The 17,397-nt window shown below is 40.7% G+C and overlaps 1 protein-coding gene across 2 annotated transcripts in view; it reads right to left on the bottom strand.

Moving 5' to 3' along the window:
- The window catches only part of LOC133630634 (small conductance calcium-activated potassium channel protein 2-like), a 243,459-nt gene that overhangs the window by 128,908 nt on the left and 97,154 nt on the right, over window positions 1–17,397 (bottom strand). For both annotated transcript variants that reach the window (XM_062022234.1, XM_062022235.1), the window contains 2 exons: window positions 12,553–12,648; window positions 8,173–8,591 (listed from right to left, as the gene is read on the bottom strand). In XM_062022234.1, coding sequence (XP_061878218.1) covers window positions 8,173–8,591; window positions 12,553–12,648 — 515 coding nt within the window. The remainder of the gene's footprint in view (window positions 1–8,172; window positions 8,592–12,552; window positions 12,649–17,397) is intronic.

Raw genomic sequence — 17,397 nt, 5'->3', positions numbered from 1 at the left:
TTTTTAGGGGACGCCGTGGCGCAGTTGGGAGGGTGGCCGTGCCAGCAACCTGAGGGTTCCTGGTTCAATCCCCACCTTCTACCAACCTCGTCACGTTCTTTGTGTCCTTGAGCAAAACACTTCACCCTTGCTCCTGATGGGTCGTGGTTAGGGCCTTGCATGGCAGCTCCCGCCATCAGTGTGTGAATGTGTGTGAATGGGTAAATGTGGAAATAGTGTCAAAACGCTTTTGAGTACCTTGAAGGTAGAAAAGCGCTATACAAGTATTTGCCGCCATTTACCATTTACCATTTTCTTCCAAAAATTGACATACAACATTTCCTGGTCGTATTGGACACTTTTTCTGTCTCTAACATGAAAACACTATTGCTCGTGACCAATTAAGTACATTGGGTAATGGCGTCAACTATCCCCCAACGCCACAGTCTTAGTACACCTCTGTGGGAAACACGCCATGCCACTGCTTACTTATCTTGTTCTTCTTTAGAAGGCAAACTAGTTGGGGACTGTGATCTTAGAGCGGGGTTCTGCAACCCGCGGCTCTTTAGCGCCACCCTTGTGGCTCCCTGGAGAGATTTCAGAAATGTATGAAAATGGAAAAAGATGGGGAAAAATATATTTTTTCCTTCCTATATTTAACCTTCCTAATAATTAGAAACCCCATTGTTTAACTCAAATCAATTGCCGTTTTATTCTACTAATTACGGGAGTCCTTGAACTCACCGTAGTTTGTTTACATGTATAACTTTCTCTGACACTGCCAAAGAAAGACGTGTTTTATGCCACTCCTTGTTTGACTGATTTTGTCCACCAAACGTTTTATACTGTGCGTGAATGCATAAAGGTGAGTATTGTTAATGTTATTGACTTGTGTGGAGTGCTAATCAGGCATATTTGGTCGGTGCATGACTGCAAGCTAAACGATGCTAACAAGCTATTTCGGTTAGCTGTATTTACATATTACATCATTATGCCTCGTTTGTAGGTATATATGAGCTCAATTAATTTCCTTTACTTACGTCCTCTGTGTATTTCATTTACATTTGCATGTCTCATGACACGTTATCTGTGTGTAATATTGGCTGCATTTCTGATAATTGTTTGTGTGCAAAGTTTGTTGAAGAGGTTCATTTAGCCTACTGATGTGTATTTATAAGTGGTTGATTTATATAGGCTAGTAAGGTAGAGTTTTGACTGTTAACAGGGACGAAGGAGCCTACCAACTATCCCACACCTGGGACGCAGTCCTGTAGGGCCTCCCCCGGCCGTTTGGTAGACATCCAGATGACAGGGGGCACCCCGCCCTACCCCCGGCGCACACCAGGGGACACCGCCATCCTACCACTTCAGGTGGGATGGAACAATCCATATAACAGGTCACAGATGACGTCACGCTAACATCACGTGGCACCTCTGATGAAGGCTGCAGAAGCAAGGTAGCCGAAACTTGTCAGGTACAAAACTTTACCTTACTAGCCTATATAAATCAACCATTTATAAATATGGGCAAATTTGTTCCAGACCACAGCAAACGTTACACAGCTTGCAAAGATTGTAAGAAAATCCACTAGAAGAAAACAGACTTCCGTTTCCTTTAACTTGGACACACACGTCTATACCTTTGGCCCAGACAGTCATTTCCAGGAGTTATCTCACCCTCTGAGAAGCCTCAGTTAAACTAATGTTTTCCAATGTTGTAAAAATGCTTTGAATAAATATTAAATGTCAACATCTCTGTCAACGAAGATTTGCGACACATAGTCATTTTGATAGTAGGCTAATATAGCTAATATAGACACTTACATCATGTGTTGCCTTCATTATAAGACTTATATACGACTTTAATTTTTTTGTGGCTCCAGACAGATTTGTTTTGGTATTTTTGGTCCACCATGGCTCTTTCAACATTTTGGGTTGCCGACCCCTGGGTTAGAGGTTGATTTCCAGTTTAACTTATTCATTCCTGTAAATTCCGATACATTCCCACAAATTCCTGTTGTTTGTTTCTGTTAAAAGTGTCCGTGTTTTATGATACTTGTAATATTGCAACCCCACTTCTCAGTGACCATTAAACTGAAAGTCATCTCTTGTTGCCCTAATGCTCACAGTCTTAGGATTGTTATATCTTGAGGTGTATTAGCCATCACAACATAGGCATCACATTTCTACTTGTTATTAACCATGTCGAAACATTGGAGTATCGTATTATCTGTGTTTCGTCCTGCACAGTTTGTAATATTTAATACACAGTTTTAGTTTGTGTGAGAACATGAAAGTTGAACTGCTGTATTCCCTGGCTCGATACTATTTGCATTTCATAGCTGTGCAATGCTGCTATCTGCATGGAAGTGTAAATGACTAGTAACTCAAGCCTGATAATCCAGTGGGTGGGTGGGTGCCATATGGGAGAAAGTCGGCTAAACTTCCCGAAAGCCATGTCTTTCATAGAGCCTATCCGTTGTATCAACCATGGAGAGGTGAGGTGAGAAGCCGCAGTCTCATATCACCTGGAAATAACGCACTTTGTTTCAGATAATAGTGTTACAGTCAAGCAGGAGACGAAGAGAATTAGATAACTGCTATAGGAGAGAGGAGGGGAGGAGCTGGAGACCAGGGAGGCAGGCAAGGCATGCATGAAAGTGTGTAACTGAGTTTGGGGTGGATTAGGCCTGTTTGGCTCGGGATGGATGCGGAAAGGCAAAGGGACAGGGAATCAGTTGTGGGGAGAGATGAGGCAAAAGCATGCCACGTTAGATGGGTACAGTAAAAGATCTGCAGGGATTAGTCAATAGTAGGGGAGAGAGGGAGGGAGCTGTATGCTAGTGAGGGAGAATCCAAAGAGCTTAGTTAAAGAGCTTAGTTGAGGTAGGTTAGCTCTGAAGATGGGCTGCATCAAGACATAAGGGGCAAGAGTTAAAGCCATCTACTGCAACATTAATATTCCTTCCAACTCCACTCTGTCTCTCCGCTTTGGTGTCTTTCATCCCCCCCATCTAGGCATTTTCCAGGTAGATTCCATGCTTGTCCAATCTCACACCGTATTGCCCTCTTACTGGCTCTGGACCGCGGTTAAAGTGCATTGGCGCAGTTAGCAGAAGACACTCAAACAGCACTTTGGGAAACAAGCGCCTCTTTTAACCCCAGTCCTTGTTTTGTTTGTGAAATTGAAATGATGGGTATGGAAGGTAAACATGAAAACCTGCGTGCTGTTTTGATGTTTACGAGGGGGGTGGTGGGCTGTGGGAGAAAGGGTTCATTGATGTAAATTTGAAGAAAAACAGGAGACACTGTAGTCAGCCGTTTGAATACCTCCTCAGTTTTGGAAGCAACTCACCGTACATTACATTATTTAACTGTGCAACACAACACATAGTGCCCTCAAATCTGTGCTGCACTACATCATAAACACCACTAGTTACATTCAATTGCATTGAAAGACTTCACATCTGTCGCCTACTTGTATGCTCAGACTGTCTTTCGAGTTACTTCCTTTACAGAAAACTTCAGGTTGAAGCACCGGACAGAAGTCTGTGGAAACCATTAGAGCACTCTTGAATTAATTTTGGGAAGGGAGACACGTAATGAGATGGTAATGAAAGAACAGAAAGGCTTTTGCTCCTCAAACAAATCTTTGGAGTTGATGCTAAAACGACTTTGTGCAATATGGATCTATAACAATTGCATAAAGAAAGGAAGGAAAAAAATTGAAGCGACAAATTGCCTTCCGGCCAACTTGGAAAGATGACTTGAAGGACAAATATCCACCTCCTCCTCCGTACTTGAGTCACAATAACACATTTAAATAGACGCTTGCTTCAAAGTGCTGCTCTTTGCTATGCTCTTAGCCCTAAGACTTCGGGAGGGAACCTCTTGAAGGATGGGGGCACCTTCATGCCAATTCTAGAGGGCCTCCATAAACCTTCTTTGGAATCTGAATTTGGGAAAGCCCGTCAATTGTTTGAGAGAGTGCTTGCCCTGCCCACCCAAAACCCCACTCAGGGCATCAGTGGCGCCAGCTCGGTGCAAAAAATGATAAGTTGTTGTCTTTTCTTCCACGGCTAGAGAGCGAGGACTCACATGGTATCCCTATGGAGCAGCATAGTGGGGAAATAGAAGGTACAACAAAACGTTATACAAACACACACACATGTACGCACTCACGCGTTCATGTGCTCACTTGCACCCATTCATAAGAACCAGACGCACATCTGGGCACGCATGTTATTCCAACACTGGAAACCAAATGACATGCACTGGTCATGGGAGGTGTACAAGTGTGTGTGAGCAAACCAATCCCTGCCTTTGTGAGAGAGATATCATATCGATATATAGATTTTATTTCATATTTTGCGGTTCAAAGCTTTTGCGTTCATCAGACCACTACACAAAAGTCGAAGGCTATATTTACCTAACATGTTTTGTTTTGTTTTGATAAAGGATAACACGAAGCTGTAACAAACGTAATATGCATGCGAGGCTAGTGGATGGCGATGGTGCTTCGTATAAATGCATTTTTCCTTGCAGACTACATTTTTTGGCGAATACGCGCCATTTGAATCAACACGATGCAATAGCCCGGGAGCCGGGGGACCTTTTAAAGTACAACGGCTACAATAGCACCATGTTCCGCCATTACTGTTGTAACTATAATATATTGGCCCTAACCAAGACTGACCGCTTAACACAGGGGTGTCCAAACTTTTTCCACTGAGGGCCGCATTCTGAAAAATCAAAGCAAGCGGGGGCCATTTTGATATTTTTTATTTTAAAAACCAATACAATATACTCTACCGTTCAAAAGTTTGGGGTCACATTGAACTGTCCTTATTTTTGAAGGAAAAGCACTGTACTTTTCAATGAAGATAACTTTAAACTAGTCTTAACTTTAAAGAAATACACTCTATACATTGCTAATGTGGTAAATGACTATTCTAGCTGCAAATGTCTGGTTTTTGGTGCAATATCTACATAGGTGTATAGAGGCCCATTTCCAGCAACTATCACTCCAGTGTTCTAATGGTACAATGTGTTTGCTCATTGGCTCAGAAGGCTAATTGATGATTAGAAAACCCTTGTGCAATCATGTTCACACATCTGAAAACAGTTTAGCTCGTTACAAGCTACAAAACTGACCTTCCTTTGAGCAGATTGAGTTTCTTGAGCATCACATTTGTGGGGTCAATTAAACGCTCAAAATGGCCAGAAAAAGAGAACTTTCATCTGAAACTCGACAGTCTATTCTTGTTCTTAGAAATTAAGGCTATTCCACAAAATTGTTTGGGTGACCCCAAACTTTTGAACGGTAGTGTATGTATAAATAATATACATTTAGGCCTCCACTCAGGCTTGATCCCGGGGACCCCAAAGGGTTTTGGTAAAGAAAATATAAAAAATGTGTCATTATTCAGTATTATTATTTTTTATTATTATTTAAGTTTTAAATCTCTAGATCAACATTAGGTCTATCTGTCAATATAACGGTTTTAAAGATTTAAGTTGTATGCTCTTGTTGTCAAAGAAAACCCTGTTTTTTTATGGAAAAAATACAAAATATGCAATATTTTCACACAATACAATTTTTAAGTTGAATATTTGAGATTATATAATAATTGGAGCCTTAAAAAGGTCAATAACTCATAACAACATTGATTTTAATTCATTATTATTTTTTGAGCAAAGACACTTAAAAACAAATCACACTAAAATTATTGGGGATCCAAATAATTATAATGTTAAAAAAGAAATTCAATTTTTTTTTTTTACTGTTTACTTTTAACACAATAATCTCGAGATCAACTTCAGATCTATCCGTTAATTATACGTAAAATTGTTGTTTATGTTTTTCGTTTGTTCGTTTTAGGCCCTTCTTTATAAAAAACAGCTCAGTTTTTTATATGGCAAACACAACATATGCAACATTTTCCCCAAAAATATCTCAGATGTGACGTAATTTGAGTCTTGAATAGGTCAATAATTCATAATGACATTGATTTTGATTCATTATTATTTTTTAAAGAAAGAAACAGCCTGCATGGCAGCTTTGTGTTATTAGAGCATACTTGCCAACCCTCCCGTTTTTAGCGGGAGAATCCCGGTATTCAGCGCCTCTCCCGACAACCTCCCGGCAGAGATTTTCTCCCGACAAACTCCCGGTATTCAGCTGGAGCTGGAGGCCACGCCCCCTCCAGCTCAATGCGGACCTGAGACTGAGTGGGGACAGCCTGTTCTCACGTCCGCTTTCCCACAATATAAACAGCTTGCCTGCCCAATGACGTCATAACATCTAGGGCTTTTAGAGAGTAGAGTGCACAACTGCGCACACAACAAGGAGACGAAGCAGAAGAACGAGGACATTACAGACATGGCGACGCCGTCGACGAGCAAGATGAAGAAATACGCTTGCAAGTTCCAAAACAAACGAAAACAAGAATTTCAGTTCATCCAGGACAGTTTGAAGGGGAAGGTGTATGTTGCCTGTAAATTTTGTAGAACAGACTTCTCCATTGAACACGGTGGCCGAAATGATATACTCATCATGAACGGGGAAGTTAAACAGGACAATACTGCCATCTAATGGATAGCCACCGGAACACTGAAATTCAAGTATTTTTTTATTTTTTCTATGTAAATAAAATAAATATATATATATAGCTAGAATTCACTGAAAGTCAAGTATTTCATACATACAGGTATATATATATATATATATATATATATATATATATATATATATATATATATATATATATATATATATATATGAAATACTCGAGTTGGTGAATTCTAGCTGTAAATAACCACGCCCCCGACCACGCCCACCGCCCCCAACACCCCCCCACCTCCACCCCCACCCCCGACCAAGCCCCCCACCCCCTACCCCCCACCTCCCGATATTGGAGGTCTCAAGGTTGGCAAGTATGTATTAGAGTAAACATTGTGACATTTTCTTGTTACATTTCACCTGTTTACTCTTTTATACCACTTATCATGTTTTTAATTTTTTTCATTCGTATTTTTAAAATGTGCCGTGGGGCCGTTAAAAAATGACCTGCGGGCCACAAATGGCCCCCGGGCCACACTTTGGACACCCCTGGCTTAACAAGTATGAGCTCCATTTTCACAGGCTGTCCTTTTGTAATTCAAACGTCCATGTTGACGCTAAACACTGTTTTCATGTAAACCAATAGCCGGAAACTTATTTAGCCCCTTACTTTCACAGGGCCGCAACTGTTAGCCTTCAAGAAACATCTTAACTGGGATATCTGTTCCTCCTCACTGTCTTTGGAAGTAAAAAAACAAAGAATCTGATCTTTCTTGTTATTGCCAAGTCACCCAGTGAGGTGTTAAACGCACCATCCAGCATTGGCATGTTTTGAGGATCTAGGGTTGAACGTGCGAGAGGAGGTGGTTAGTGAGCGGTGTGCACTCGGTGGGGTAGTTAAGAGGAGACACAGAAGAAGGGAGGGGATGTAGAGGCAGGCAAGGTGGGCTGCGTCGGTAACCCAAGCCAGACTGGAAAAAAACAGCTTTTACTGCCTAGCACGGTGTCACATAGTTCTGACAAAACCTACTGCAATGAAGCTCTCAACCCTCCCCCTCTCCCCTGCCGACTCCCTTTCCTGTCCAACTATCCAAAGATGACTTAAAAACATCAAAGCTGGCATTAACGTCTCATTTTTCTATGTAAATGCCAAATGAAGAAGTAGAGAAAGGCTTTCCCTTCCTCCCTGCCTCCTCTTTCATTTTCAGTCAGAATGGTTGCTCCCCCTTGAGTTTGGGGCGGAAAACGGGTAAAGGGGTCCAGGGGGGCTTCGCTGCATTACCAAAACAAATCATTCAGCAAACAAACAATTAGACACTCATGAATTATGGACAAGCCATATAGCAATAAACACAAGGCGTGGGGAGCTGTGCAGCGATTGCTGAGCTAATGAATCGTGTGTCAGGGTGTTGTTGTTTTTTTTTTTAAACAGGCAGTTGTGTCGTGCGCGGGTTGTTTGTGCATGTGTGCCTTCCTGTCCATGTGCTTATCGTAACAAACCCACAGTGGTTTCAAGTGCAAATAGGTGACAACAAACACACTGAAAGATGCAAAGCAGAGCTGGTGAAGGGAGGAAGGAAGCGTTTCAACTTGACCCCAGCATTATCCAACATTCATAACCCGGTGTTTACCTCTCGCAGACGCGCACAGTCCAAGCAGCAATGATCCAGGATGAAATACTGAACACGAGCAGAACAGTTCCTGGGCAGATGGTCATGAGAGTTTTCATGACAAAGCGTGTGTTGAAGTTGATCTTGTTGAGGGCGCCGATGCTGCGAGATGACGCGTCCGTGAACAGCTTGCTGTGAAGTAACATGACCCTGCCGATCAGGTAGAGTCTCAGGAACATGGGGATGGATAGAATGATGTCCACGTCTGCATCCGCCACGGATGGCGTGTACGTAAAGGCCAGCCGGGCCCTCCACGTGAAGACGTACTGGCCGGGAATGGGATGAATGGCACACACCAGCAGCTCCAGCACGATGAAGAAGATCCGCTCATAGGTCATGGCTATCCTCCAGTCGTCCGCACCGTTGTCAACCATAAACAGCTGAGGACAATCAGAAAAACACATCTGCTTGAGGATTTTTTTTTTGGGCAATCTCGTCTCCCCAACATAAACTTAAACTCGAAGTCTGTCTATGAATGTTCTCATTCATCCAGGTCTTTGTAATCTCAGGGCATTCAATCGATCGCAACTGGACTGTTTGGTTGGTCTTAGAAGACGTTTCGCCTCTCATCCGAGTGGACTTCGGATTGGTCAGATCTAGTCCAGCGGCTGGTGCCAATACTTCAGAAGGTTTCATCAGTTCATGCTTATAGACTTATATTGGTCAGATATCGTCTTAGACTTAGATTGGTCAGATCTAGTCTTAGGCTTAGATGGGTCAGAGCCAGTATAGCGGCTGGTGCCAGTACCTCAGTAGGCTTCATCAGTTCATGCACATAGACTTAGATTGGTCAGATCTCGTCTTAGACTTAGATTGGTCAGATCTAGTCTAGCGGCTGGTGCCAATACCTCAGTAGGCTTCATCAGTTCATGCTCATAGACTTATATTGGTCAGATCTCGTCTTAGACTTGGATTAGTCAGATCTAGTCGTAGACTTAGACTGGTCAGATCTAGTCTAGTGGCTGGTGCCAATACCTCAGTAGGCTTAATCAGTTCATGCTCATAGACTTAGATTGGTCAGGTCTCGTCTTAGACTTAGATTGGTCAGATCTCGTCTTCGACTCAATGTCAGATCTACTCTAGCGGCTGGTGCCAGTACCTCAGTAGGCTTCATCAGTTCATGCTCATAGACTTATATTGGTCAGATCTCGTTTTAGATTTAGATTAGTCAGATCTAGTCTTAGACTTAGATTGGTCAGATCTCGTCTTAGACTCAATGTCAGATCTACTCTAGGGGCTGTTGCCAGTACCTCAGTAGGCTTCATCAGTTAATGCTCATAGACTTATATTGGTCAGATCACGTCTTAGACTTAGATTAGTCAGATCACGTCTTAGACTTAGATTGGTCAGATCTAGTCTAGCGGCTGGTGCCAATACCTCAGTAGGCTTCATCAGTTCATGCTCATCGACTTAGATTGGTCAGATCTCGTCTTCGACTCAATGTCAGATCTAGTGTAGCGGCTGGTGCCCGTACCTCAGTAGGCTTCATCAGTTCATGCTCATAGACTTATATTGGTCAGATCTCGTCTTAGACTTAGATTAGTCAGATCTAGTCTTAGACATAGATTAGTCAGGTCTAGTCTTAGCCTTGGATTGGTAAGCTCTAGTCTAGCGGCTTTGGTCAAAACCCCAAATATTTCTACTCCAAAACCAGGAGGGTCTGCCTGGGCAGGGATGGTTTGCCCTGGTGAGAAAAACAACTGTTTTGATGCAAAAGAGCAATCCTACAGTCAAAGCCAACGACAGTCGTCGAAGTGTAATTTCCCCTCGTTAGCATTTGTCAGGCTTGTCCCTGACAGTTTGGTTATATTTTAGTTTTTCCTCTGTGTTTGTCTTTATTTCCTGTCAGCGCTTTTATTTTGGTTGTTTCCTGCTTGTCTCCCTGAGCGCTGCTTCCCCTCAGCTGCGGCTGATTGGCACCTGGCCACACCTGGTGTCAATCAGCCAGCTACTATTTAAACCTGCCTTGCCATCCAGTCTGTGCTGTAGTATTGTCGATGTCTACTACTTGTCGTTGGAGCTACTACTTGTCATTCTCATTGTTTGCGGTAAGCTGTTCCTAATAGCTATTTACAGTTTGCTGTCTCCGAGCTCTTTTGTTTCGTGTTATCCTGTTAGCCGTTAGCTGTTTCCAGTTTTTCTGTTTGCTGGTTCCTGTTTTCATTTTGGCTATTCCTAGTTCCTGGTTTGTGTTTTTTCTTTATTGTGGACATTAAATCATGTTTTCCTGCACCAAGCCTGCCTTCTCTGCATCTTGGGGTTCATCACCAACACCTTGTGACAGCATTGAGGTATTGTGTGGCAGAACGATCGCTGTGGATCGACTACTACCAGTCCAAAATAGTCGGAAATACCCACGTTAGCATTCCATTCAGTTGTAAACAAATGGCACAAAAAACATTCTGGTCACAAAACAGTTTTTAACTCCTGTTATTTGTTGGAGGCTAAATTGCAGAGTCTTCTAGGAATGGTTGAAAGAACAGTGTTGTATGTGGGAGACCAATGTAAGTCTAAAACTAGAGCTGACCATGGACTGATGAAGCCTACTCGAATGAGAGGCCAAACGTCTTCTAAGACAAACCAAACAGTCCAGACGAGAAGTCATTCACCCAAAGACACAACTTCATTCTGAGTTGGCGTTTAAAGGCCTACTGAAACCCACTACTACCGACCACGCAGTCTGATAGTTTATATATCAAGGATGAAGTCTTAGCATTGCAACACATGCCAATACGGCCGGGTTAACTTGTAAAGTGACATTTTAAATTTCCCGCTAAACTTCCGGTTGGAAACGTCTATGCATGATGACGTATGCGCGTGACGTCACGACGGCAACGGAAGTATTCGTACCCAATGTGTCACCATACAAACTGCTCTGTTTTCATCGAACAATTCCACAGTATTCTGGACATCTGTGTTGGTGAATCTTTTGCAATTTGTTTAATGGACAATGGAGACTGCAAATAAGAAAGCTGTAGGTGCGATCGGTGTATTAGCGGCGGACTACAGCAACACAATCAGGAGGTTGTGTTGTGTTTGAGCTGGATACAAGACGCACTACCGTGAGTACAGCTTTGGCTTCCAAACATTTGATCGCTTGCCCGCACGTGCGTGTCGCTATGTGCATGTCACGTACGTAACTTTGGGGAAATATACTGTATGTTTCTTGCCGACTGATGGCGGCCGGGGTGTCGTCGAAAGCTACAACGCCCGCCGCCGCCGCTCCGTAGTTAGCTTCAATTGTTAAGCTTCACCAAGCTGGAAATTATTAACCGTGTATTTACATGTTCATGGTTTAATAGTATTGTTGATCTTCTGTCTATCCTTCCAGTCAGGTTTTTTTAAAATTTTGTTTCTATCTGCATTTGAGCCTGATGCTATCACGTTAGCTACGTAGCTAAGTTAGTTAGCTTCAATTGTTAAGCTTCGCCAAGCTGGAAATTATTAACCGTGTATTTACATGTTCATAGTTTAATAGTATTGTTGATCTTCTGTCTATCCTTCCAGTCAGGGTTTTTTAAAATTTTGTTTCTATCTGCATTTGAGCCCGATGCTATCACGTTAGCTATGTAGCTAAGTTAGTTAGCTTCAATTGTTAAGCTTCACCAAGCTGGAAATTATTAACCGTGTATTTACATGTTCATGGTTTAATAGTATTGTTGATCTTCTGTCTATCCTTCCAGTCAGGGTTTTTTTTAAATTTTGTTTCTATCTGCATTTGAGCCCGATGCTATCACGTTAGCTCCGTAGCTAAAGTGCGTCAACCATGTATTGTCGTGGAGATAAAAGTCACTGTGAATGTCCATTTCGCGTTCTCGACTCTCATTTTCAAGAGGATATAGTATCCGAGGTGGTTTAGAATACAAATCCGTGATCCACAATAGAAAAAGGAGAGAGTGTGGAATCCAATGAGACCTTGTACCTAAGTTACGGTCAGAGCGAAAAAAGATACACCCTGCACTGCCTCTCTAGTCCTTCACTCTAACGTTCCTCATCCACGAATCTTTCATCCTCGCTCAAATTAATGGGGTAGTCGTCGCTTTCTCTGTCCGAATCTCTCTCGCTCCATTGTAAACAACGGGGAATTGTGAGGAATCCGTCCTCCTGTGACGTCACGCTACTTCCGGTATAGGCAAGGCTTTTTTTTATCAGCGACCAAAAGTTGCGAACTTTATCGTCGTTGTTCTATACTAAATCCTTTCAGTAAAAATATGGCAATATCGCGAAATGATCAAGTATGACACATAGAATGGATCTGCTATCCCCGTTTAAATAAAAAAAAATCATTTCAGTAGGCCTTTAAGTTGTCATTTGTTAGTCTATTTCTATGTGAAGACTCACCTGGATTTCCCGTGCGTGGTACATTATTATAAGACCAAGCAGTATAACAGTGGAAAGGCTGATAAGGCATTTCAGTGCAAATGAATATGAAGATTCCTGAAATGAGAAAAACAACAAAGTAATCATTAGATTCGTATCAAATTATCAAGACATCACAGCACAACTTTTTTGTTTCATGTAGGCTTTACACGATGTAGAGGACATACGATATAAATGATGGACATTTTGCATTTAGGGATGTACAGTAGGAAAGGGATTCATATGGCACCATTCCTGGGTGAACCTCGCGTGAGAGTAAGCGGTGTGGGTGTGTTAATCATAAAATGATGGAGAGCGCCCATCTACATAGCAAGTGTGGTCGAGGGCTGCAACTAACGATTATTTTGATAGTTGATTAGTCAACGACTATCTTAACGATTTGCCGGATAATAAAGCGTTAACATATTTAATGGCTCTAATTTTTCTATCAACCTTTAAATGCAGTTTAAGTTATTTTAGGCATGTGCTTACTAACAACAACAATGACTAATTCATCATCATTCATCATTTCTTTTTATTCCTTTCATGAAAATGCATAGATACAAGCCATGTACAGTTGACACTTTCATTGTTTTTTGTTTCTTATACATTTCCATGATCAGAAAGGAGCAGATGGAAGAATAATATTCTTATATTTATCTGCCCCCTTTTTAACACAAATTATTTTAGATGACTCTATCACTGTTCCCTCCACCAACACCCGAACTCCAACATACTTTTTAATTTTCGTTTAAGCATTTTCACAATGACACGTCCAATCAAAATCAAATTTCAGTTTGATATAATTCCAGTTGTCTCTTTATGTAACTCTTTTTACATTCAAAAATTATTCTTGCAACTTTTGAAGTCTTTCTTTAGAGAATTCCATGCTTTCACAGCAGCAACAGACAAGCACATTTCTTTCAAATTTGTTCGCGCTCTTGGATGTTTAAAGTCATACAGCCTTCTGTGATTCTCATCTTCAGACGTGAACACAAATAACTTTTGTAAGTCCTTCGGAAGAACTTTATTTCGAGCTTTGAACATCACTAATAGAGTATGCAATTCTACAATGTCTTTTAGTTTTAATAATCCTGACCTAATGAAGAGTGGATGTTTTGGTCTCTATATCCTACTTTAAAAATAATACAAATTACTCTTTTCTGTGAAAGAAATAAAGGCATTATGTTGCTGTGATATGTATTTCCCCATATTTTTCTTCACAATAACTGAAATAAGGTAGAATAATTGAGCAATAAAACCGTCTCATTGTGTTATACGGGAAACTGTATTTAACCTTGTTCAAAATAAATAAGCTTTTAGATACCTTATTTTTCACATGCAATACATGAGCTTTCCATGTCAACTTTTCATCTAAGACAGGTCTGGGCAATTTTTTTGACTCGGGGGCCACATTTAGAGAAAAAAATGTGTCTGAGGGCCGGTATATCTATTTTTAAGAACATTAATACAAAACATCACAATAATGTCTAATTGAATGTTAAAAACATTATGACAGACTGCCTTAAAAAACGTAATGGAATTTTTAATTTTTCTATGAACGATAAAACACTGAATATTGACAAAATGTGAACGTCACACCCCCTTTCGACCGACATATTTTACAATCAAGTGAAACGCAACAAAAATGCAACAAACAGTGAAATATAAACACGAAGGTTACAAAATAAACCCACCTACAGTCTGATATATGTGATATATCACTAAGCTTTAGAACTTTGTTGTGAAAATCTCCTTCCACGTCTGTGGAAACGCTTCCCGCCCACACTGCTTGGTGCCTCGTCTGAGCTGCTGTGACGTAGATGACCATAGTAACTAATTAGATGACCATAGTAACTAATTAGATGACCATAGTAACTAATTAGGTTACCATAGTAACTGGTATATCATCCATAAGCGCAGATTCCAACCATTGAAATACTTTGTATAGTTGAAGACTTACGGTCATTAGAAAACATCACTGCACATCATAATGGCAGCTACACTTTCCATCTTAAAGATATAAAACAACTATTTGGGAATGTACGGCGGGCCAGATTGAAAAGCTTCATGGACCTAGGTCTGATCTAAGATGACCCCAAGAAATCTGACTTCAGACACCTTCTCAATTTTCACATTGTTTATGGATAAACTAACTTATATCTTTCTTTTATTACTGAATACCATAAATGTAGTCTTTTCCAAATTTAAAGATGATTTATTTACATCAAGCCACCATTTTAGTTTAACCATTTCCTCTTCAATATTATCTAATTAACTCATACATATTTATTTATACTGTAACCAATGTTCCCTCTAATTTTTCATGTGTGTGAGCATTCAGTGGAGCCCATGTGAGCAACATCAGACGTGCACACTGTGGCTACACCAGCAGCACACCTGTCCCAAACCTGACTAAATAACAAGTTCAATCTCCATCCATCCATCCATTTTCTACCGCTTGTCCCTTTTGGGGTCGCGGGGGGTGCTGGAGCCTATCTCAGCTGCATTCGGGTGGAAGGCGGCGTACACCCTGGACAAGACCCCACCTCATCGCAGGGCTAACACAGATAGACAGACAACATTCTCTTATTATAATCAAATGACAGCAGTCATTTCCATTTCTAATATAAGTGTTTAGGCCCACTTACAATGACAATAACAAAAAATATTGTTTTTCATGAACTGTGTACTTGTATTGTTTGTCTGGGTGGAGGTCCTGCTTTGGAAATAACTTGCACCCCTTTCAGACATTGCATTTAGTTCCCATTAAAACCTTCACATGTTGCACAATGAGATGAAAGCAGGGGATCATGTGTACAATCCTGCAACTTCCTGTTTGTAAAAAATATATTTTTATTAGTATTTATTTAATATACTAACAGCATTTCATGATTCATATTTATAAATTAAGATTCCTAATAAATGACACGAGAATAAACACACATTTGATTGGTAAATCATAGTGTAACGACCTGGAATAACACTTTATGTGTGGTGTTGGAGTTGTCCGACTTTTTGTGTGGCTGTAAACGCATCAGTGGCTAAATGCCATATGTGCATGTGTTGGCGCAAGTGAGAAAGAGCGAGCGGCTGCTGTTGATATAACAAAGTTGCTTTTGGTCTGGTTTGTACTGCAGAAAATGACCAGTTTTGCTAGATATAATTTTTTTTACTAATGTTTTGGTGATGTGTTTATGGCCGACAATAAAGACTTTTGCTCAGTAAAGTGATCGATGGAATTCATGTCTTTAAAGCGTCTCGACAGACGTTACAATATTTGAACAATGATGACGAAAACTGTTTTCTCTGTCGGGTCCGTGTCGTGTCGAAAATTGTTATGCGCTCATTTTTTTTATTTGATTTTGTGCGTGGCATAGATTTGCCGTGCGCAGAGGACGCTTGAGCAGTGCACAATTGCACAGGCGCGCACCTTAGAGGGAACATTGGACTGGCCGCCTTTCGTCACCTGTTTCTCACAGTTGCATTGCAAAATCATACAAAACAAACTTTTTGTTTATTTTGTTTAGAGTGGAATTTGATTTTTTGCGCGGCATCGATTTGCTGTGCGCAGAGGATGCGTGAGCAGTGCGCAATTGCGCAGGTGCGCACCTTAGAGGGAACGTTGACTGTAACTGTGCTGCTCTTTTAGCAAAGACTAATAAAATATTGTCCATTTCAAAGAAAGGAAAGGCAAAGTGCTAAAAAAATGTTTTACCTTGTTTATGTATTTAAAAAACAGTTAAAATAGCAGCAATGAAAACAAACAAGAAAACACAAAATTTAACTTCCTCAAAAAGAAAATAATGTTGTGATGTTTAAAAAGCTGCACACTGATATATTGATTATTGATTAACTCTTGGCAGTTTTACACTCAATGTTTAGATTTCTTTATTTTTCACACAACTTGGTCTCACTCTTGTTTGCTTGCTAGCAAGGTAGAAGCTAACACTCTTAACGAGGCTGAGACCACACCCTCCCTCCAAATGTCCGACTACATATCTTTAAATGCTGGCGTATCACAGATGTACTGACATAAAAACAAAGTCCGCTTTGCAAAATGAGCAAGGTATTCATGTTTTTAACACTTTACATGTTTTTGCGCGTGACCCACGAATGATGACGTCATGACTATTGTCGACAAAATACAATAGTCAGCGACACATTTTATTGTCGACATTTCAAGTGTCAGGTAAACCGTGATGAATGGGGCCATAAGAATCCCTTCCTACCGTAACGGTATCAAAATCTCATGGTACAATATTATTGTGGTATATGTGCAAAAAAAAAGACTTGGTAAAAATATTATAGTGTGTAAATTGAAGTGGCAGGATTGTTTAGGATAAACACATTCAAAAGCCATGCGTATTTACTCCAAAGACCCTTCTAGATTAAAAAAAAAGGGATGGGATAAAAAAAAAATGCATATGGCATAGACATTTACAAAACCCAAAACCAGTGAAGTTGGCACGTTGTGTAAATGGTAAATAAAAACAGAATACAATGATTTGCAAATCCTTTTCAACTTATATTCAATTGAATAGACTGCAAAGACAAGATACTTAACGTTCAAACTGAGAAACTACATTTGTTTTGCAAATAATCATTAACTTGGAATTTAATGGCAGCAACACATTGCAAAAAAGTTGTCACAGGGGCATTTTTACCACAGTGTTACATGGCCTTTCCTTTTAACAACACTCAGTAAATGTTTGGGAACTGAGGAGACACATTTTTGAAGCTTTTCAGGTGGAATTCCTTCCCATTCTTGCTTGATGTACAGCTTAAGTTGTTCAACAGTCCGGGGGTCTCCCTTGTGGTATTTTA

Source organism: Entelurus aequoreus, linkage group LG16 (assembly GCF_033978785.1).
Source record: "Entelurus aequoreus isolate RoL-2023_Sb linkage group LG16, RoL_Eaeq_v1.1, whole genome shotgun sequence".
Taxonomy (NCBI): domain Eukaryota; kingdom Metazoa; phylum Chordata; class Actinopteri; order Syngnathiformes; family Syngnathidae; genus Entelurus; species Entelurus aequoreus.
This window is presented reverse-complemented; position numbering and strand designations above follow the sequence as displayed.